The following is a 19,276-nucleotide window of genomic DNA, read 5'->3' on the forward strand; positions in this document are numbered from 1 at the left end:
TTACAGCGTTTCCGTACACCAACCACAATTTTCAGTGCCTCGCAGCGCGCTTCCCATTTGAAAGATGCATGTGACCTAGCTCGCTAATAACAGTCCTTTTGAAAGTAGACATGAGCAGGTGAATGCAGTATTAGGGAGTAAATTAGGGAGCGCTATTGAGGTATACCGTATGCGTGAAAATTAGAAGTATGCGTGAACAAGGAGTAATGTAATGGTAATGGGCTGAGTTCATCTTTCGTTCTAATACCAAAAAGAAATCTTAAACGTGCTGTAGTCCTCCTTTGAATGTCTAATCTAAATGTCTAGAAAGGAGCGACTGGGTGATATGAGTGACTGACTGGTAAACGACCTTAAGTCTTTTCGCAGTATCCTAGCAATAACTCAACTACATCCTTGTGTCCTGCGTTCACAGCGAGATAAAGCGGTGAATAGCCATCCTTATCCTTAGCGTTGGAATCAGCACCGTATTGTAATAAGAGTACGGCTACAGCCTTGTTGCCTTCCGCAGATGCAACGTGGAGAGCCGTTCTTTTCTTGATGTGGTCGCGAATGTCGACGTCCATGCCATGGCGAAGGAGTGTTGCTACAATTCCATCGTCCCTGCTCCGGGCAGCAACATGTAAAATGGGAACCAGGGGCTCAATGGGTTTGACGATGTTGTTGGATGCTTCTGTAATGTTGCTGAGCGCTGGCGACGGTGTTTCAAAAGATGGATTCGAGAAATGAGCCTGGGCCGACGCAGACTCCTTGTAAACATGCCTCGCTACCCTTGAATCTGGTGTGTTAACAAGGAGCTGGGGTACCGAGTCTGAATCATCCAGCCGCAGGTCGTTTGTTGTTTGCGCATGGTCATCTTTGACGTCCCCTTCCAGCGGCGAGATTGAAGAATTGAGGGATGCGTGGAAGCGATCGCTCCACAAGTACATAGACTCGGGAAACGGCAAGAATGTGTCCGTAGATTTATGAGAATATTCGTCATTATCGACGGAGCAGTTTAAAGTAGAGAGGCATCCGGTGTCAACGAACAAGTGGTGTTCCTTCTCTTGCGAGCATGGAGTCAAGGGATAGTTTGCGTCAGCAGGCTCGCCGTTCTGACCAATAAGCGAAAAGCCGCAATGTTGTGCATCCCAGGTGGCAGCGTTGGATCCAGCCGACATTCGTTGTGGCTGTTTTTCCAGGGCTTTCTTTCCTTTTTCATGAAGCTGACTGTTAGTAATTCTTCATGGGGAATGGAGTTTCAAAGATGGGCTATCACTAACGTCGGAATTTGCGCTGAGCCAACCTGTTTTGCGCTCTTCGACGTTCATTTGCGTTCGAGTACTCTAGATCAGGATCACAGTTGTAAGGAGTGCTATTCATGATCTGCGAAACCACTGCCGTCGAATCCTAGCTCCGATCGCGGTGGAAGCACAGAGTGTCCAGGAGGCGGCTGAAGGCAAGTAGACGGTGTCATCTGTCCATCATTTGTAGACTTGGGAGTGAGAGAAAGCGGAAAGAACCTTTGCCGTGAACAAAGGGGGGATTATTTAGGCAATGGGGAAAGGCCTTTTTAAGTCTCTTTGGTGCAAGTTGTCGTAGGATTAGATTGGGGCAAAGGGAGTGCAAAGAAGATAGGAACCTATCTGTGCCTTACTGAGTCTTGTTGATGCAAGTTTCCCCTGTTACAGATTGTGGCAAAGGGTGTACAGATAAGAAGGCACTTTCTCTGTTGAGACAATTGCGGCGTATGCCATCCGTATTGACAGTCTACTGGTTCGCTAATCTGCCAGTCAGCTATTCATCATCAGGGTCAATGCGGGTGGAACTGACGTCTAACAATCCAACAAACAAACAAACAATCATAAATCTCAACAATTAGCGGACTTGCAGCAGAGCTGACTACGGGGTTGCTCATGCCAAGCTGTCGAAAGCGTTCTGTCGCCCCTCTCTTTTCCTCCTTCGGAAAGAGAGATGTCTAGGCACGGAAAGGATATAAGATTTACTTCAACACAAGGAAGACCTCCAATCATTGCTCCCTGATCCCTGATCTGACATATGGATGTTATTAAGAACTTTTGGAAAATGTGCCTTGTGAGGCGAACAAAAGACTGTCACGTGCGCTCTGATGCATACACGATCAACCCCGACATTTATGACATGCTCCGGAGTTCAATACATCAGCGCAAACCTGAGTCAAAGTTTACCCAGACGGAGAGAATTTTAAGGAAGGGTAATAGTGGCTTCCTAGTCGCGCTATCGTATTCGACCCCAGGGGAGGTGTATCTTTCATGAAACATCGCTGATATCGTCAGTTTTCCAATCCCGGAAATCAAAGGCTGTGCTCTCGGATGCAAATCATCCTTGTTATGAACGATAGCAGATATCTACGAGAGACGGAGAATCCTAATAAGGTGATATCACTTGCATGATGCATGTCACGGTAAGACTGATAGCTGACCGAGGCTTGGAATGCCTAAACGTTTGACCAGAAGAAGAGCTGTGGATGCTCCGATGTAACTTGATTTAGGCAGCGCAACTCGGCTTTTCTCGAATAGGTTATATTATAAAGGTCAGCAAGAAAACACAAGCCGGCTAAATAGGTAATAAAGGGGGTTAAAACGGGACGCGCTGCCCATACCCATCCAAGGCGAGGTGAGGCGAAGCCGGTGGTTCGTATTGTCCACCAACCAACATTGATCCCTCCGGGCCGTGCCGCGCGACTGCACCCGTCTAGCCCGCTCCCCCCACCCAGCGCCGTTTAATCATGATGGCCCTGGCTATTCAAGCTAGGGCATCGCGGGCTTCGGCACCGGAGGTGCATTAATAAAGGACTCGCCCCAGTGGCACAATAAGACGGATGTACCAAAGTCCCTGTGTCCGTCTCACGTCAGCAGGTATCAAAAATCAAGAATGATCCTTTTTCACGACATTCAGAAGGGCTCTTCTTGGATACTTTTGTGCAGAAGACACCATTCAAGACCCAGATGGCGTCCCCATCACTCACCCATTAGACGATTGTGTCCATCCCGCGCCGGGTGGGGGCATGCAAGAGCCCCTAAAGGCCGCAAGTACATATTTATCTTCAGGGCTAGTTCGGACGGACCGGCCGGTCCGGGGACTACTCACAGGGCCCACACTAACTCAGTTTTGACGTAAGATACGGATAACTTAGGCAAGCGTTGAGCAGGACATCGAGATGAGAACTAGAGCTATGACAAACATTGAATAACATTGAACAATCAGCATTGCGTATAGGTATTCTTGCGCGCATAGACTCTCTGACCGCGAATGTATTAAACTCGAATCTACTCCCGATCAATCACGCCGACTCTCTCATCAAAACCTCCACCAGAACGGCGAAACAGGAGTCGCTCGAAGAGATCAGCTCCCGCCGAATATTGCCTAGTCCCCTGCTGCTAAGTTTCCATGTGTAACTTATTGTCCTTCACGTTCGGCTTTTCTGCTGTAAGGAGGCCCTAGAGGAAGTTCAAGACCAGGCGTCGGCCTTGTGAAGAGTCGGCTTCTCATCCCAGGTCTTGGGAAGTGTCCTAAGAAGCTTCATGTAGGCTCCTAGCAATTGAACAAATACGGCAACGGCGGCGCCGGCAATGCTCATGGCCCATGCGTTGTGCAGACCTCGCATGTACGCCTTCAACACGCCGGTCAGAGCATCACCCGACAGGACGTTCTTCGAGTCGTACACGCCAATGCCGAGAACCTCGGCCGGAGAGACCATCGGTGCCAGCTCAGGCAGACTGCTGATGAGACCGTTGTTGAAGATAGCCTGAGCCATGCCAATGCCAAAAGTACCTCCAATGAATTGGAAGAAAAGCACGTCCGACATTGCCGTGCTGTTGTCTTGATTCGGGGTGATGGCGTTGGCGATGATGACTGGTGGCTGCATCACAAGACCCGTGCCGACGCCGGCGACAAATTGGAAGCCAATCTATTGCGCGCCAGTTGAGTCGATGTCCAGCATGTAAATGAGGCCGGCTCCAATAGCGGCGAGCGATGCACCGGTCATCAGATACGGCTGGTTCCATCCGACGAGAACGATAACAGGAGCGGAGAAAAGGCTGAAGAGGACTGTTGAAGATTGGTGTTAGTGACTTGTTGATGATGAGGCAAACTTCGTTCTTCAAAAGGTAGACTTACTCAAGGGCAGAATAGTTGGCAGCAAACGGATATCACTCTGCAGGGGTAAAACCCCATTGACAGCCTGGAAGTAGATGGGAAGATTGAAGGCCAGGGGGAAGAATGAGAAGTTGACCTTGAGCGCAGGCTGGTCAGCCAAAGTGCCTGACATTTATCCGCAGGGGAGAAAGACAGGGAGAAGGACGGAAGTATTACATGGATACGAAGACTGCGCAAGCCGCGATGGTCCTACGCTTCATGAGGCGGCCATCAAGAGGATGACGAGGAAAAAGAAGGCGACGAGCAGGCCGATGACGGTACCCGAGTTCCAGGCCTTGATAACACCCTCGTGTTCAATGGCGAGGATGAAGCACGCCCGCCAAGAACGACGACGACACTCGGGAGATCCAGATTATGCATGAAGTCCTTCCAGCCGATGACCTCGATCTTATGATGTATAGGAGACTTGAAGAAGAAAGTGAGCAATAGGATAGAGGGCGCCCCGACGATGATGTTGATGTAGAATCTGAGGAAACATCCGGTCAGTACAAGAGTTGCCAGATATCAAAGAAAAATTGCTTCGGACACTTACCACCAACGCCAACTAAGACGGTCTGTAAAGGCGCCACCAAGGCCACTCAGAAGACCGAAAAGGGCGGGGAAGAGCTTGTGCACGACAGAGACAGAGACAATGAGGTAGACTCCGCTTGTCATGCCAGTACCTCCAAAGCCCTGGATGGCGCGACCGACGATGAGAGTTGTGCTGTTCTCAGCCAAACCTGGAGTCACGGGGCGAGATCAACAATAGTACAGTCAATTAAGTATTGGTCACTTGGCGACGTAATGGGCTACTTACCACAGATTAAACTGCCAAGTTCAAGACTACTGCGGCGGGCAAGAAGACCCATTTGATGCTGGCGTGCTTGAAGGCCTTTCCCCAGAGAGAGACGAAGCCAGCGAGTGTGAGTAGGAAACCGGAGCCGTACCATCCGGCCTGGTCCAGACTTTGGAATTCGCGATTGATATTAGGAATGGCAGTAGCAATGATACTCTAAAGTGCATTGTGGTGTTAGCATTGTCAGGTAAGGTACCTAGTCGATATCGTCATGTGGAAGAATAATAGGTGGGAAGAGGCAACCAAAGGGTTACCATGTCAAAGGCAACAAGAAATTGGCACAAGAGCAGGGAGGCCATGAGAATAAAGAGCTTCATACCGGTGGCACAGTCGCCCTCTTCTGGCTTATCGTCATCGCCACCGGCGCTCCCATTCCTCTTCTCGCTATCGATAGGTGCTGTTAGACCAGGGGCTGTATCGTGACTATGGCTGAGGGTGACCTCGGCCTTCTTCTCATAAGAGTGCGTCAGCTCGGCACTAGACTATGAACGCGGTTGATCCTCTGACGTCGCGGAAGTCATTGTAACTGTGTTGTGTCGGTGTCTCTCCGATTGCTGCTGCGATGCTGTCTGCTGTGATAATGGAAATAGTGTCTTGCTATTCAAGGACGACAATTTGAAAGACCCCGGAGTTATCTCTTGCTATAACTACGGTATTTCTGTGATGAACTTTGTGATGAACCGGCTACAGAGGCACGGAAAACAAGAGATGAGAGTTAGTTTTTATTTTACTAAAAAGGCTTTGCCATACCCGTACTTGGTTGCACCTATGCCTTCCCCTAGTGAGATTGCAGAATTTCAAAAGGTACGGACCTAGCGATAGAGTCGGATCAATGTGGACTAAACCGGTGCAAGATTGCGCCGGCTCTCAATTGTGCGGTACGGCGTGCCCTGCAGTCGAAAGACGAAGGCGCGGCGCAGACGCATTCTTCTCATTGGATTATTGGGAAACACCACGGCTCAACACCCTACACGCCCCCCGGGCAATCGGGAATAATTGTCCCATCTCTCCGCCTTTCCCAAGTCATCAATGGCAGCTGCCAAGCTGTCAATTGCGAGAAAAAGTCGATAGTCAACATAGGCAGGAGTCACTTACGATTGCCCATTCGTAGCGTTGCCTAAGGGCTCTAGGCGCTATTCGCACCAATGTTATCGTTTCCGGTTTGATAAGGCCCGATGTCTAAGAAATGACCTTATGCGCACTGCGGCGGGATTCGGGGACTAATTCTGAGGCGCACCGCTTACGCTGAAACCATCGGGGGATTTATGTACGCGGTACATGTACCACAGGTTGCAATAGTTAACACAAAATCAATGACATTTCCTTTCTGTGACTTTGTACAAGGTCTGAAATTGTCCATGAGTAAGAACCTGGCTATTTTGACTGTGTGCCACTGCCAATCAGTGCTTACGTAGTTAACTCCTTCCCGTCATCATAGACGGGTCATTCATACCCATTCAACTGCCAACTTACGGAATCGTCAATTGCGGTCGCAGGAATAAGTAACACCGAACCATGTCTAAGTCACTGCAGTACTCGCGTACGGCGCCCAAATATCCGGCCTCATCCAGGCTCCGCTCTAGCCCCACCCTATCTCCGCAATACTCACATCCCAGCCGGCCGAAACTCGGCCCCGAATAAATGCCAAGCTTGCCGGTAGACCTGGGTTATTGTCCCAACCCAACGATAAGCTGCAGACGGCACGACATCGTGTATTGAGCAGTGGACACATGCGAAGACCAGCCGGCTTTGGGATCAAGTGCACCTGGTGCTGATAATACAAATGCCGTGAAGAAATCCCTGGGATATTGTCCGGTTTGTCATTTGCCCAAGCTAATATGAAACCGACGATGAATCGTGGATCGCTATCAGAAGATCATTGATCACATCAACAGTGACAGCTTGCGGTCTTTTCCCCAAAAGCGATGGAATAAGCCGATACTGGAGCCGAGAATTATCAACCAGCTGCTAAATGATGCCCTCAGCGCCCCTTTGACATGCATCGTATGGTAGTTGCGCAACAACATTCGCGCTGCATTTAGTTCCTCGGGATAGTCAGGGAAGTGAAAGATTTTTTGGTGAACGACAATGCTCGTCCGGGGAGAAATTGGTGCATTTAAGTCATTGAAAGGCTTAGGCCCGGGTTATTAAAGCGCAAACTCACTGGCGGCCTGACTCGGCAATATGCTTAGGGTAGTCATTGTTAACACTGGGAGAACTATGAGAGCGAATTTCGAATACTTAGTTTGTTATATATCTCTACTTAGGCCTAAGCAACAGCGGATAACGCCGAACAAGTCCTAGTTTTAAAACTTCCCGGTTGTGTCACAAATCAACTGAGACAATGAAGTGCTTGAATTAAACTCTATTCTTGCCTTGCCAACTGACTCGTGGTCCGGGTGAACTAGGTGGTTAGCGTCCCAGGGTGCCGGTTCACCAGTGACGGCCGAGAGTTCGTCTTGACAATCCCGCCGGAGTGCGCGATAACCAGGTTCTTTCACGTAAAAACCAGGACTATGGCATACGAATTAGGCTGATTGATCACTCTTTGCTGCTATGATGTTACTATTAGGGATCCTTGTCCGGTACTTTCCAAGACTTCAACCGTGCGCTGTGTCAGATTTGTGTCGGCTGATCATAACATCCATCAAGCTGGCCACGGAAAACTAGACAAACGTTTGAAGGCCCCCCTGCCAAGTATTATTAGTTGACCGCTACTATATTGTCTTATCAGCATGCTTATTCAAGATGAATCCCTCAATCCTTAACGACACTCAATACACCTGTCCACTCCTTATACAAGGTTGCCAACTCTCCCTTTCAACCTTCGTCCACTTTTTTGAGTTGCAAAAGCTTTCGTTGACCGACGCTACTATACACTTACAAAAATGCAATTTCCGATCATTTTCCTTGCTCTCTTTGCAGGCATTGCCCTCGCCAGCCCTACTAGTCTCGAAAGTCGCCAGAATACAGCTGTACATAGGCTATGTCTATACCTTTACAACGCAGACTCCAACTGACTTCTTCTAGTGCGATCTTTGCCGCAAAGACTGCTTCTTTGGAAAAGGGAGCAATGCCGTCTTTGAGAAGTGTCTGAATACATGCAATAAGGACTTGGGATGCACGCTTACGCCTTAATCACCGCAAGGTACGATTTAATTGGGCGCTGATATTTGAAATAATTGATATCGGCTCACTTGACACAAGGGAGTGTCTCTAGTGGTTGATGCAAAGGACATGAACCACAGGCTATACCAAATTGAAATTCTTGGTTCAATTAGACTTGCGAGTGCTTCTTTCTCTTTCTCTCGCTACCTCCGGTGTTATTTTTGTGATACTATGGCCTACATGTCTAATGGCAAGTAGCATGTTGAGGTACCGAGCAGCCACTTAAGCCAGACAGAACCTTAATTACTAAAGGTAACAACCTGCAAACCTGACGGTGGTCTATGGCTCGTCAGGCTCAATGTACCAGATCTGTATCGAGGGCGCGAAAAGGCAAAACAAAATGCCCCGTCAAGCTTCCATATTGTCATGTTTTGGAAATTACGGACAAGACATCATAACGCCTTTGCCCCTATTGAATGCATTTCGATACACACGGGGACAATAGCCCATGAGGTGTCTACGACAATAGCTTGATGCTCTTCCAGTAGGAAATATATGCACTAATTGAGCTTTCCCTCACAGACGTCATGTTGGCTATTGTCGAACTCGCCTTGCGAGAATTGCTGGTGTCCAGGACAACGGAGCCACATGACATTTTGGCGAAATCCTCTCGAAGAAACTGGACGAGGCCTGCAGCAGGATTACCTGGTCCCGGCATAGTCTCCACTAGGTTGAGCCAGGTTTCGAGTGAGACAATGGACGACCTGCTTATCCGCAGCTCTTCGGACAGCAGTCTAACCATCTCCTCCCAGCTCTGCCGGACTGGATTCTCGAGGTGGTATACTGAACAAGGCGGCTCTTGATGGAAGAGAATTTCGGCGAGGGCTTCGGCAGCCAAATCAACCGGCAGCCACGACAAGGTCTAGCAGTTTGTATTAGCAATATGTAATCACCCCCGATCTTCAAGCCAACAAAACGGCCTGTTTTGAAATTTGAACTTACCCCACGCAGGTCCGGGAATTTCCCCAGCTTCTGAGACGAAGCACAAACGGCCACGAAGTGTTCAGCAGCGTTCCAGTAGCCGGTGCTAGAGCCAGCAATCTGGCCAACTCTGATCACCGCCGCCTCGATTTCAGGATGGTCTTGCGCCGTGCGTTCGATGAGTCTCTCGCAGACAAGCTTGGCTTTGGCATAACCGAGCTCTAGCGTCCAACTTTGATCCTCGACGGTTGCCTCTGGAATCAATGCCTGTCCGTTGATTGATGGATAGTTTCCCACCGTGGAGATGGAAGATATCAGTAATAGCTTTGGCTTCTGTGTGAGGTGAATGCTTGCTTGGCGCGCCAGCTGAATGAGGTTCTGCAAGCTTGAGAATGAAGCCTCGAACGACTGCAGACCCATTCTGAAGTTCATGGGCCATGCAATGTGTACGATGTGGGTTATCCTAGTCGCGAGACCCAAGTACTCGGTCTCGGGCAAGCCAAGCCACCGATCTGCAGTGTTTGCCTGGTGAACTTCCAACTTTTTCCATGTATGTTCTTCGACAGAAACGTTTCGTGACGTCACTGCATGTTTCTGCGCTTCTGTGGGATTTCCTTTCCCAGGTCTGTTCAAGCAAATGACACTGCTCACGTTATCATCCGCAAGCAGGCATCCAACGAAGAATGACCCAAGACTGCCAGTGCCTCCCGTGAGCAACACCACGGCTTCCCGCTGCTCTCGGTGGTTGCTTCTACCGGAGTACTTATCCACCAGTTGTTCAATAAGCTTTGCCTCGGCAAGGACGCCGTTTGTCTTGCTTGAACCGGGAATCAGTGCCTCGACCAATTTATTTACAGAAGGATTGCGGTAGACGATGTCGTCTTCAATCGCTTTGATCGCGAGGACATTGGCTGTTTCAGACTCAGCAGCGGCATGCGTTGCGCGCAAAGAGGCCGTCAACAGCCTTCGTAGTCTCGTCGCTTGAAGGCTGTCCATGCCACGTGCGAAGAATTCATCGTCGTCTTTCCAATCACTGTCATTGCGCAGCCCCATGGCGTCCTTGATAACGAAATTTTTGATACTATATGCAGGTGAGGATAGGTCGATTGGTGGTGCAACCATGCTGTCTTCGAGATCGCGGTAGACTGCCGTTATTTCATCGGCAAACTTCCTCGAAACTGCGCTCCGGAGGACAGTACCCTTGTCTGATCTCGGAAGCGCTTCAGGAGCGACAACGAGAATGGCGGCTGACGAAGTAATCCTTGCATGAGAATCCATCTGACGGCCGGCTTCCTCAATTATCGGCCAGATCGAGGCCTTGAAATTGTCCATATCGCCGGGGCTGACGGGTCTGACAGGCTCTACAATGATACCGAGTTCGAACTGTCCTTCTCCGAATGCGGTGGCGTCTCGTACGTCTTCATGCTGTCTGAGCAGGGATTCCAATATCGTTGGCCTCACCTTTTCTCCGGTGGCAAGACAAATCAAGTCGTCTTTGCGGCCTGCAATCACGAAATCCAGTTGTCCCACGTCATCAACTGAGACGCAATCCGTGCGTGCCACGATCATATCCTGCAGTTCGAAGCGCTCCTGCCATCCAAACGGCTTCATGCTCAGTTTGTAGCTGTAAGATCGATCATCTCCCGATTCGGCCTGCGCACTCTCTGCATCTGCATCGATGAGGTCAAGCTTGACTTGAAGCGGCCCGAGTATATCAGCACGCAGTCGCAGGCGACGCCAATCGTGTTCCTTGCCGGGCACGAAGAAAGGTGTCATCGGACCGGTTTCCGTCGCACCGTACTGGCCGACAAGTTTCACACCCGAACGTTCAAGTCTCTCACCGACCAAGGCTTTGGGTCTGCCGCCACCGAAGCCCACGAAATCTAGCTTGCGAAGGATCTCATGACCTCTGCCATCTGCCAAGCCCTCGATTTCCTCCAAGATAGATGGGACTGTCAAAAGAGCCTTGGCTTGGGAGTCCTCTATGAGAGCTGCGACGTTGGCACCGTTGGGGATGGTGGAGGGCACAGGGGCGCAAAATGTCTTGCCGATGTTGAGAGATAGACAGACAGACACAAAGCCAAAGCCCTGCCTCTTCAATCAGTTGGGGAACTGGAAATAACGTGGGTTTTCTTCAACTTACGTGGAAAAATGGTAGTGTGGAAACCGTCAGTCCGTGAGCTTCTGCGGTTGATTCGAAGTTGTGGCATGTGGCGTAGCCCAGAAAGTACTTGTGGGAGCAAGGTATCGGTTTTGGGAGACCTGAAGTTCCTGAAGAATGTAGGATGAGAACTTGGCGATCATCTTCGCAAATGTAGTGATCCGCAATGGCCGCGCGAAGGTTGAGATCCTGGCATTCTGCAGGCTCATCCGCAAGAAACGACTCGTAGCCGGATACAGAGCAGATCGTCGTCATATTTTTTTCAGGCATCTCTTTGCTATCTTGAATTTCAGCACCCACCGCTTCGGAAGCTAGGGGAACTAGGCGGGGAGAAACAAGAGCAAGTCTCGCGCCCGTTTCGCGGATGAGATGTCGTGCGGACGGCGCACTTAGACGCGCCGACAGGAGAACAACCGGGACGCCCATGCCCATACAAGCGAGCACGCAGATGACCAAGCCAACATGGCTTTCCATGAGCACCGCGACGGGAGCGCATTTCTTCACGCTTCCATCGGCTGCAGTCTTGGGTGGGTGAAGACTGATTGTCTGTTCCATGAGCCATGCCTGGCAGCGGATGATGGCACGCTGTAGGGTCTCATAGTTCAAGGGCACAAACCTGTGGCCGTTTTCAGTCTCGTTTGCTTCGGCCTGGAGGCCATATAGGTGCTTGGGATTATTTTCGGCATGGAAGTCGACCAATTCGGGCAGCGTTCGCAGGCTGGACGTCGAGCCGTGTTCGAGGCTCACCTGGGGCGTTTTGAAAGATGACATTGCCGCGTACGTATCTGGTTGACAAGAAGAGATGGACGGATAGGTGAAATTGGACTGCGGCAGCCAACGCATGTAGTCGGAAGTAGTCTGCCGGCGATACCATCAAGAACGATCCGATGATTGTCGTCACCCTCTACAAACAGCAGTGGGTTTGATCGACCAATCAGGTAGACTTGGCCCCGAGTCGGGTTCCTAAGTCGGGCACAGGAGCGGCAGAACTCGGGTCTTTGCCGCAGCTCGTGGACTAGAATTACGATGATGTTGATCGAGAATTGTAGGTGCAGAGCTTTGGCACATGATTTAAGCAACATCTAGGCAAGGAACAAATAGACAAGGAACAAATGACACACTATCAGAATGATCTTAAGGGGGATTTGTTGCGATTTCGACTTTTTAGGACAATGTTCTAATATGCGAGCTATAAACAGTGCATGTACAGTATTCTTGAGAGTCATGAGTGATTGTTGACGGTGCAGTTGATCCTAAGACCAGCACTGTGCTTTAGGACGCTCCCTATTATCTCGTTGGCGATTATTGGGTCTACTTGATCCAGAGACAAAGTAATAAGACCCATCTGCCCATTGTCCCTTAACGGGTCCTCTGTGCGAGCCACTGGCCTGACAGAAGCTCTTGGAGAAGCCTCGCCTTTCACATGCTTCCTAGCCCTTGGGCCATGATTACTATGCGAAATGCTTGCCATGTTGACGTCAATCGAACTTCCGTAGCCGGAGTCGTGAAAGTAATGTTGCTCAGTTGAACCTTCATCCCACCACGAGGGCCGCGAATCCGGCGACACTGAAGTGTCGGCCTCAAGCGAATTGAGCCAAGAAGTCCAATCGGTGTCCGGAGTTAGAGACGCCGAGTTGGCCGATGAATGATCTGAGTTGCCTATGCAGCTGGGATCAAACATGTTGAAAGCACTCCCTGGCAACTCCAGAGCGGGTACTTCCAAGAATGTGTGTGGTTGTTGATAATCTGACATGATTGTGGACGCGGCCCCGAGTTCTGTTGCCTCGACTGGTTCTTCGGACAGAAGATCCATGTTAATCAGAAGCTGATGCTTTTGTTTTCCTCTTGAGTCGGTCAGTTCGGACTCGAAACCTTCATCAGATACGTCGTCGCCGTCACCGTCACAACTCTCCTCCTCATCATTACCACCAGGGCTGTTGTTGGCCATCTCCTCGTCAATGGACCCCGGTAATGACTGTGGAGAGGACGTTGAGCCCTTGGCTTCTGCATGCCGACTCCTGCGGCCGAGAATGAGACTTCTGTGGGCGATGGTCAGCTGTAGGGTCCATGCACATGACATTTCAGATTTCTGACTTGCCTATTGCGTAGATCGTGGGTCGAACGATCCGGCAGCTCGGTAAGACCAATCTGCTTCCAGTTGTTTCCGAATTTACTCATGGCGTCCAGCAGCTTTCTGTCCTCCTCGAGGGTCCAGGAACAGTGCTTGACGTCGGGTCCTAACACGTGCTGCCATCGTTTCGCGCATTCTACAGCCAGGTTCTATCTGAGCACTTAGGGGAACCAAAGAGAGAATTTTGACGAGGATGATTCAACTTACGGTCTGCATTCCTACTCTGAACCATGGCGCCTACTTGAGACCATCTAAGCGAAGAATGGAGGTTAGCATTGATGTATCCCGAGAGATCGGGAAATGAGGGGAGCGTGGGGTGAACCAACTTGCACCCGAGTTGCAGCACGGCCTTCTGCAGCCTCTCGTCTTCTTCTTGTGTCCATGCACCTTTTCGGATATCGACTTGGATCTTTGCCCACCGTTTGCGGCAGTCCTTGTTGGTGCGACCTGGTAATGACATGGCGATGTCGTTCCAGTTTTGGACGCTCCCGCCTTGGCGCACTGGAAAATCGAGATGTTTGTTAGATTCGGTAGCGCAAGTGACAAGGGGACAAATGGGGAGACTGGTACTTTTTCCGTGCACCTCTTTTTTGAGCATGTCATCTTCTTGGCTGGTCCACCATCTTCGTTCTCTAGTAGGGGGCATAGTGCTCTCACTGGAACTTTTGTGAAAGGAAAGAAAGGATGAGTAGAAAGTATTCTATGAGAAAGCCTGAGTTCTGGATGATCTACGAAAGTTTGCCGCCTGATTCGCGTATACGGAGTGGGAAGTACCGCATGCGGGCTGATATCAAGATAGATATACGATGGACGGGGGCGATGATAACAACTCGCCTCCGTCGTACCCCAGCGCGACCTACTCACCGAGGACCCCCACTATGCTGCACTCTGCCTCGTAAGCGGAGAAATTGAATGAGCGCAGTTCTGCGTGCAGAATCTCGGTTCAGAGGCAGGATCTCGGTGCCTTCTGCAACAACAACAACGACAACAGCAGCAGCAACATGGGGTCGCCTCTTTCGGGCAGAGAAGACGAAAGGCCAATGCTACATGACATATACGTGTCACTGTGTCAGACATCACCCAATCCTCCGGATACATTCACTTCCACTGCATCCCAGAGCAGAGGCGTTTCTTCTGAGTATTTGATCCAATGGTTGGACGCGGAAACTGTGCAATCCTTCGACTTCCTCACAGCGGGTATATCTGCAGCGTTCAAGTAGATGAGCCGTCCTATCGTATGATTCGATGCTGCAACCGTGGAACGGGCGTCAAATGACTAGCCCTATACGCAGTCCCAAAAGAGGCAGGGTCACATTAGGCAGCTCAATCAAGAGCAGAAAACCGCGTAGAATGTGTCCAGTTTGATCTAGATCCTGTCAGACCGCAGATTTCGCCTTCGGGTAGAGAACGATTTCGTTTATTTCGTGCATGCGTGAGTGGATCTTGCGTCCCTCGTTTCGTCGTTAATCCACCCCCCGCAACACGGTTCCCCATCAAGGGTACAATTCCTCCGGGGAACGACGGATGAATCAGACGAAAGTTCGCGTTCAGTGTGGCACGGTATGCAGGCCCATGCTGCCCTAGCTGTATGTGAGATGACAGTCGAGCCCTCCCTTAATCAGCCGTCGTCTGCGGGCAAGCGGGAGGCTCGCCCCATCGCGTCTCCGAGCGAGCAGCGGCGCGAGTCGAGGCAAGAACTCACCAGAAGACGCGCTATTTGCTGGCAAATGTGTGTTTTGAATTTTCTGCTTCTTTGCGGTCACTGTTGAAAATGAAAGAGATAAAGATTTGGTTTAGAATAGACAGAGCCCTTGCTACGTTCGAAGTATATGGATAGACTGCGCCGCAATCAGAGAAGAAGGTATTCGCTGTTCACAGGGGACATCATGCCACCAAGCCTTGAAGGTCTCCAACGTGAATGCAGGCACGGAGGAAACCTTGGGCCGATGTGTGGCGGACGGGTAAGGCGAAAGGCCTCTGCTCCCTGTTGCACCGGGCGGGCTGGACCTGCAATCGTGCGTTCTTCGGTTGAGGCTGGCGGGAAGGCCTTGGCCTGGACTAAGGTATCAAGGGCTCAAGGGTTCACTCCGAAGGATTCGATACGTCTTCATGCACATGTCTAGATGTACTGTGTAAGCTGACCCCAGAATGCCTTCCCCCATGTGAGACAGAGATGGGTGCAGGTGAAAGGGTCGCCTAGTGTCAAATTCGGTGTAGCCCCTTAGCTAAACTACCATACCTACCTAACAACTACGCCTGGTTCCCAACCTTACCCGAGCCACTAATCTTAATTCAGTGCGGAATCCAATGTCACTCAAGCTAGAGCACACAGTACAGCCACTAGTTTTCACCTTATCCTACCTCAATCTTACATAGGCAACACACTTGGGGTGGGTATTACTAGTTTTTCCAGCCACTCTGACATGCGCCATGGACGAATGTCTTTGAAAAGAGGATAGAGGTACGTACCTTTCCAGCAGCTTCCCAAAGAGGCAATCAATATCTGATTGGCTCGGACTCGACGCCCGGAGCGGAGCGGCACGCTTGCGGGTCCCTCACGCTAGGCCCGAAGTGGATAGCAATATCTGATTGGCTACCAAGACGACCCCACATGGCGGAGATCTAGATCTAGCCCTTTCATTGGCCACCCCTGATGCATTCTCACCACCTTACGTGCCACCAGACTGACCAAAATGATGCCACGCGCGTTGGATCGATAATGGCTCCAAGGTCGTGCTGTAGCCTTGACACTCCCTTTGTCTCTGGAGACTTCGAACGATGCTGCCTGCTTGGGATATAAAGGTTGAACGCCGCGTCTTGAGCACGCAGGCATCGTGTCTTTCAGCATATCCAAACCCCATCCATTGCCCTTCTTGAACTCGTCTCAAAGTTCACTCTCTCTGCTTTGTCAGGCCTCTTCAACTCCAATTCTAAAGAGACTGTAGTAGTAGCAGCAAAGATGGTGATGCTACGATTGACTGCGGAGCAGTACAGGAAGCTCCCTATCTTGGTGGAGGAGTCGACCTGCGTGGGAAAGACCTATGTCATCACCGGAGGCAACTCTGGCTTGGGCCTAGAGACCGCGCGGCACCTCGTCGCGGCTTCCGCAGCGACTGTTGTACTGGCCGTAAGAAACATTACCGCCGGCGAAGCGGCTAAGGCAGACATTGAGAAGTCGACAGGACGCAAGGGCGTCGTACAGGTAACGTTCGGTCCAAACACCCACGCCGAGAACGGTAGACTAACGTTGGAACTCTTTGTCTGAAAGGTTCGGCATCTGGACCTTTCAACCTACGCTGCCGTTCAAGTCTTTGCCAAGCAGATTTCCCAGGAGCTGGACAGGATCGACGGCTTCGTGTGCAACGCCGGCATCATGATTGACCAGTGGGAGACTTTCGAAGGCGTCGAAAGCAGCATCTTCGTCAATGTTGTCAACACGGTGTTTCTGGGAGCCTTGATGATGCCCAAGCTGATTGAGAGCGCGCGCAAGTTCGGCATCAAGCCTACGCTCGTCTTCATCGTCAGCGTGCTGGGGTACACCGTCAAGGCGGAGATGGACAAGAGCCGCAATGGGAACGTCTTTGATGGGCTGAACGACCAAAAGCGTGCAAACATGGACTCAAGGTACGTCATATGGAGAAATAGGAGAGATCAAGCGGGTTGTGGCGGGAACTGACGCATAATTATCAGGTACGCTCTCACAAAGCTGGTTGAGGAATTTGCCGTCCGCCAGTTTGCGGCCCAATTTCCCGTAGACCGTACGGGCGTGGTAATTACGATGGTGGCCCCTGGTCTTTGCACCACCGGACTGGGACGCGATGCGAGGACATTCACCAAGATCATGCATGAGGCGGTTCGGGCCATGATGGCCCGCACAGCCGAGGTGGGTAGTCGCACTATCATCCACGGTCTGGTGGTTGGCGAGGAGGGTCATGGAAAGCTTTTATCTGGCTGCAAGATCAAGGAATTCTGGGTCCCGGATTGGGTCAGCAACGATGAGGGTCAGCGCCTGCAAAAGGCGACATGGAAGGAGCTTGTGGCCAAGCTGGAACAGGCACAGCCTGGATGCATTTCTCAGATTTCGTAGATTGGACATTTCCTTCAAGAAAGCTACCTAGATAGTGGGGAACATGAGATACCCTGATTAATTGATTCACAAAGTACATTACAGCTTCTTTTGACGGATACTTTGTTATGATAATTCTGTTTGTTTCAGGTACTATCACCCCTTGCGTAATCTTCGTTTCTGAATAAAAAGACCATGACATACCACGCTCCCATAACCGTTTTTCCGGATAAGCTTTATTCTCGTGTGTTTTTCTTTTTAATCAAAGACGATCACTGGTTTAGATTTATCGATGGCTAATGCGACTACGCGACATATTTCATTTTCATCCACGTGCTAGAATGATGATGCCGATTTGTCTATGTCGATTAATGTGGGAGGGGTCCAGTCAATATTGCCCAGGTACTAGCAGCCGGGCAGATGATCTATGTCTCGGAACATATCAAATAAGATCAACTTTCAAACGCATGATTTTGGCGTTCAAATGGTAACGTCGTTGGCATGTTCCTAGTTGCTGGTCTTCACTATTAAGTCGATAGCCAAAGGAGGAAAATACCTCGAGAGATGAGAGTAACAACTCTCAGTCTTCATTTTTACATATCAAAGGTCCTGTTGGAATTCAATTGTGTTTCCATAATAGTGTCTATCATAATTATTCCAACAAAATGCTTAGTAACTACTACGAGGCACTCTTCCCCTCCTAGACACCCAAGATGGTAGAAATCCCTCGCCTTTCAAAGGTACTATCTCAATAGGAGGCCGGTAATTCAAGAGAAAACTGCCAGCCAAGTCTTCATGTCGGGCCTTTAGCTCAAGCAGGTCCTCCACGCTTCCGACATGTCTCCCCGCCAGCCAATCGCGCCGCTTGTCGGTCAGATGAACAATGACATCGCCGCATCCTGAATTTATGACTTGCAATCATTAGCATGAAACTAGGGTACTCTCATCTTCTGGAAGTGTCAGTAGTTCGGCATACCTAGTCTCTGGGCCTCTGACCCTCTTCCCTGCAGATCAATATCTGGGTTGACAGAGTAAACCAAGAGGCCCTCGTACGCGTAGTCGAGCATTAGGCACTCAGAAAGCCGCGTAGATGCCAGCACGGACAATTGACTGTCGCTCGCATACGCCGCGAGATTCGCGGAGAACACAGGAATCGCATTCACGATCGTCTTTTCTGTCCCGCGCGACAGGAGGGGCAGTAGGGCCCTCGTCATAAGGCTGATGCCCTTGGCGTTGACCTCCCAGGTCTTCCACCAGGCATCCACCTCTCTCAACCCAGTTCCATTACCCTGAGGGATGATGGGTTGAGGTGAAGAAGCTGCGATGTTGACAAAAGTGTCGACGTGATCCCACGTTGAGGCCACCTCTCGCACGCCTGACTCGACGCTCGCGGCATCACAGACATCGATGGTCAAAGCAAGAACATCGGGCGCCGGATTACCGACGTCCAAGGCTGCTTGGAGAACCTTATCACGGGTAATCGAAACATTGACATTGTCAACGATGGCGAGGCGGGCAATCCCTGCGGCGGCAAACGAGATTGCAGTCGCTTGGCCGAGTGTACCAGCTGCGCCAGTGACCAAGACGGTCTTTCCGGTGCATGTTGGAATTCCTGTTGCCGAACTCATCGCTTGCTATGTATTTCTTAAACGTTGTTCCGCGCAGGGTTAGGGTGTGAAGGCAGTGGGAGAATTGTGTTTGCAACTTCAATGTCACCTTTCAAACAGCTTGATTCACCAAAGAATGATGGACTGATTGCGCAAATCAGGCAACCCTTGACTATCACCGGCTAGAAACTCGACAGTTTGGGTTCTAGTATTC

The 19,276-nt window shown here is 50.5% G+C and overlaps 8 protein-coding genes across 8 annotated transcripts; 1 reads left to right on the forward strand and 7 right to left on the reverse strand.

Moving 5' to 3' along the window:
• Positions 1-131: 131 nt before the first annotated feature.
• On the reverse strand, positions 132-1,502 carry BDP55DRAFT_38738 (uncharacterized protein). The gene is made up of 2 exons (XM_060567197.1): positions 1,260-1,502; positions 132-1,189 (listed from the first exon to the last, which is right to left on the reverse strand). Exons 1-2 carry the CDS (start codon positions 1,357-1,359, stop codon positions 351-353), a joined length of 939 nt encoding a protein of 312 aa, XP_060421893.1. The 5' UTR covers positions 1,360-1,502; the 3' UTR covers positions 132-350.
• Positions 1,503-3,466: 1,964 nt separating this feature from the next.
• BDP55DRAFT_699178 (uncharacterized protein) lies at positions 3,467-4,827 on the reverse strand (the record flags this gene model as incomplete). The annotated part of the gene is made up of 5 exons (XM_060577868.1): positions 3,467-3,870; positions 3,997-4,055; positions 4,131-4,249; position 4,367; positions 4,706-4,827. The coding sequence occupies 5 exons, from the start codon at positions 4,825-4,827 to the stop codon at positions 3,467-3,469; spliced, it is 705 nt and encodes a 234-aa protein (XP_060421894.1).
• On the reverse strand, positions 4,582-5,480 carry BDP55DRAFT_686729 (uncharacterized protein). Its single transcript, XM_060576527.1, has 3 exons — positions 5,328-5,480; positions 4,706-5,164; positions 4,582-4,639 (listed from the first exon to the last, which is right to left on the reverse strand). Exons 1-2 carry the CDS (start codon positions 5,379-5,381, stop codon positions 4,976-4,978), a joined length of 243 nt encoding a protein of 80 aa, XP_060421895.1. The 5' UTR covers positions 5,382-5,480; the 3' UTR covers positions 4,582-4,639; positions 4,706-4,975.
• Positions 5,481-8,633: 3,153 nt separating this feature from the next.
• Positions 8,634-12,029, reverse strand: BDP55DRAFT_737654 (uncharacterized protein; the record flags this gene model as incomplete). The annotated part of the gene is made up of 4 exons (XM_060580376.1): positions 8,634-9,038; positions 9,119-11,049; positions 11,096-11,209; positions 11,237-12,029. 4 exons carry the CDS (start codon positions 12,027-12,029, stop codon positions 8,634-8,636), a joined length of 3,243 nt encoding a protein of 1,080 aa, XP_060421896.1.
• Positions 12,030-12,396: 367 nt separating this feature from the next.
• Positions 12,397-13,244, reverse strand: BDP55DRAFT_686730 (uncharacterized protein). The gene has a single exon (XM_060576528.1). It carries the CDS (start codon positions 13,204-13,206, stop codon positions 12,481-12,483), a length of 726 nt encoding a protein of 241 aa, XP_060421897.1. The 5' UTR covers positions 13,207-13,244; the 3' UTR covers positions 12,397-12,480.
• A 66-nt stretch (positions 13,245-13,310) lies between these two features.
• Positions 13,311-13,987, reverse strand: BDP55DRAFT_567906 (Homeodomain-like protein; the record flags this gene model as incomplete). Its single annotated transcript, XM_060570630.1, has 3 exons — positions 13,311-13,525; positions 13,597-13,640; positions 13,716-13,987. 3 exons carry the CDS (start codon positions 13,985-13,987, stop codon positions 13,311-13,313), a joined length of 531 nt encoding a protein of 176 aa, XP_060421898.1.
• Positions 13,988-16,348: 2,361 nt separating this feature from the next.
• Positions 16,349-17,476, forward strand: BDP55DRAFT_735163 (uncharacterized protein; the record flags this gene model as incomplete). The annotated part of the gene is made up of 3 exons (XM_060580286.1): positions 16,349-16,591; positions 16,658-17,013; positions 17,080-17,476. The coding sequence occupies 3 exons, from the start codon at positions 16,349-16,351 to the stop codon at positions 17,474-17,476; spliced, it is 996 nt and encodes a 331-aa protein (XP_060421899.1).
• A 606-nt stretch (positions 17,477-18,082) lies between these two features.
• Positions 18,083-19,216, reverse strand: BDP55DRAFT_596478 (uncharacterized protein). Its single transcript, XM_060570991.1, has 2 exons — positions 18,432-19,216; positions 18,083-18,366 (listed from the first exon to the last, which is right to left on the reverse strand). Exons 1-2 carry the CDS (start codon positions 19,081-19,083, stop codon positions 18,125-18,127), a joined length of 894 nt encoding a protein of 297 aa, XP_060421900.1. The 5' UTR covers positions 19,084-19,216; the 3' UTR covers positions 18,083-18,124.
• Positions 19,217-19,276: the final 60 nt, after the last annotated feature.

Source organism: Colletotrichum godetiae, assembly GCF_030913485.1.
Source record: "Colletotrichum godetiae strain CBS 193.32 chromosome Unknown BDP55scaffold_103, whole genome shotgun sequence".
NCBI classification, from domain to species: domain Eukaryota; kingdom Fungi; phylum Ascomycota; class Sordariomycetes; order Glomerellales; family Glomerellaceae; genus Colletotrichum; species Colletotrichum godetiae.

What these genes read in the sequence shown, in the direction of transcription:
- BDP55DRAFT_596478 (XM_060570991.1), bottom strand. Translation starts at nt 19,083, where the DNA reads ATGAGTTCGGCAACAGGAATTCCAACATGCACCGGAAAGACCGTCTTG. An exon ending in GTCAGAGGCCCAGAGACTAG is followed by an intron (nt 18,367 to 18,431) that starts GTATGCCGAACT and finishes AATGATTGCAAG; the next exon opens with TCATAAATTCAGGATGCGGC.
- BDP55DRAFT_686730 (XM_060576528.1), bottom strand. Translation starts at nt 13,206, where the DNA reads ATGGCCAACAACAGCCCTGGTGGTAATGATGAGGAGGAGAGTTGTGAC.
- BDP55DRAFT_686729 (XM_060576527.1), bottom strand. Translation starts at nt 5,381, where the DNA reads ATGGGAGCGCCGGTGGCGATGACGATAAGCCAGAAGAGGGCGACTGTG. An exon ending in AGAGGGCGACTGTGCCACCG is followed by an intron (nt 5,165 to 5,327) that starts GTATGAAGCTCT and finishes AATGCACTTTAG; the next exon opens with AGTATCATTGCTACTGCCAT.
- BDP55DRAFT_38738 (XM_060567197.1), bottom strand. Translation starts at nt 1,359, where the DNA reads ATGAATAGCACTCCTTACAACTGTGATCCTGATCTAGAGTACTCGAAC. An exon ending in GGCTCAGCGCAAATTCCGAC is followed by an intron (nt 1,190 to 1,259) that starts GTTAGTGATAGC and finishes TTCATGAAAAAG; the next exon opens with GAAAGAAAGCCCTGGAAAAA.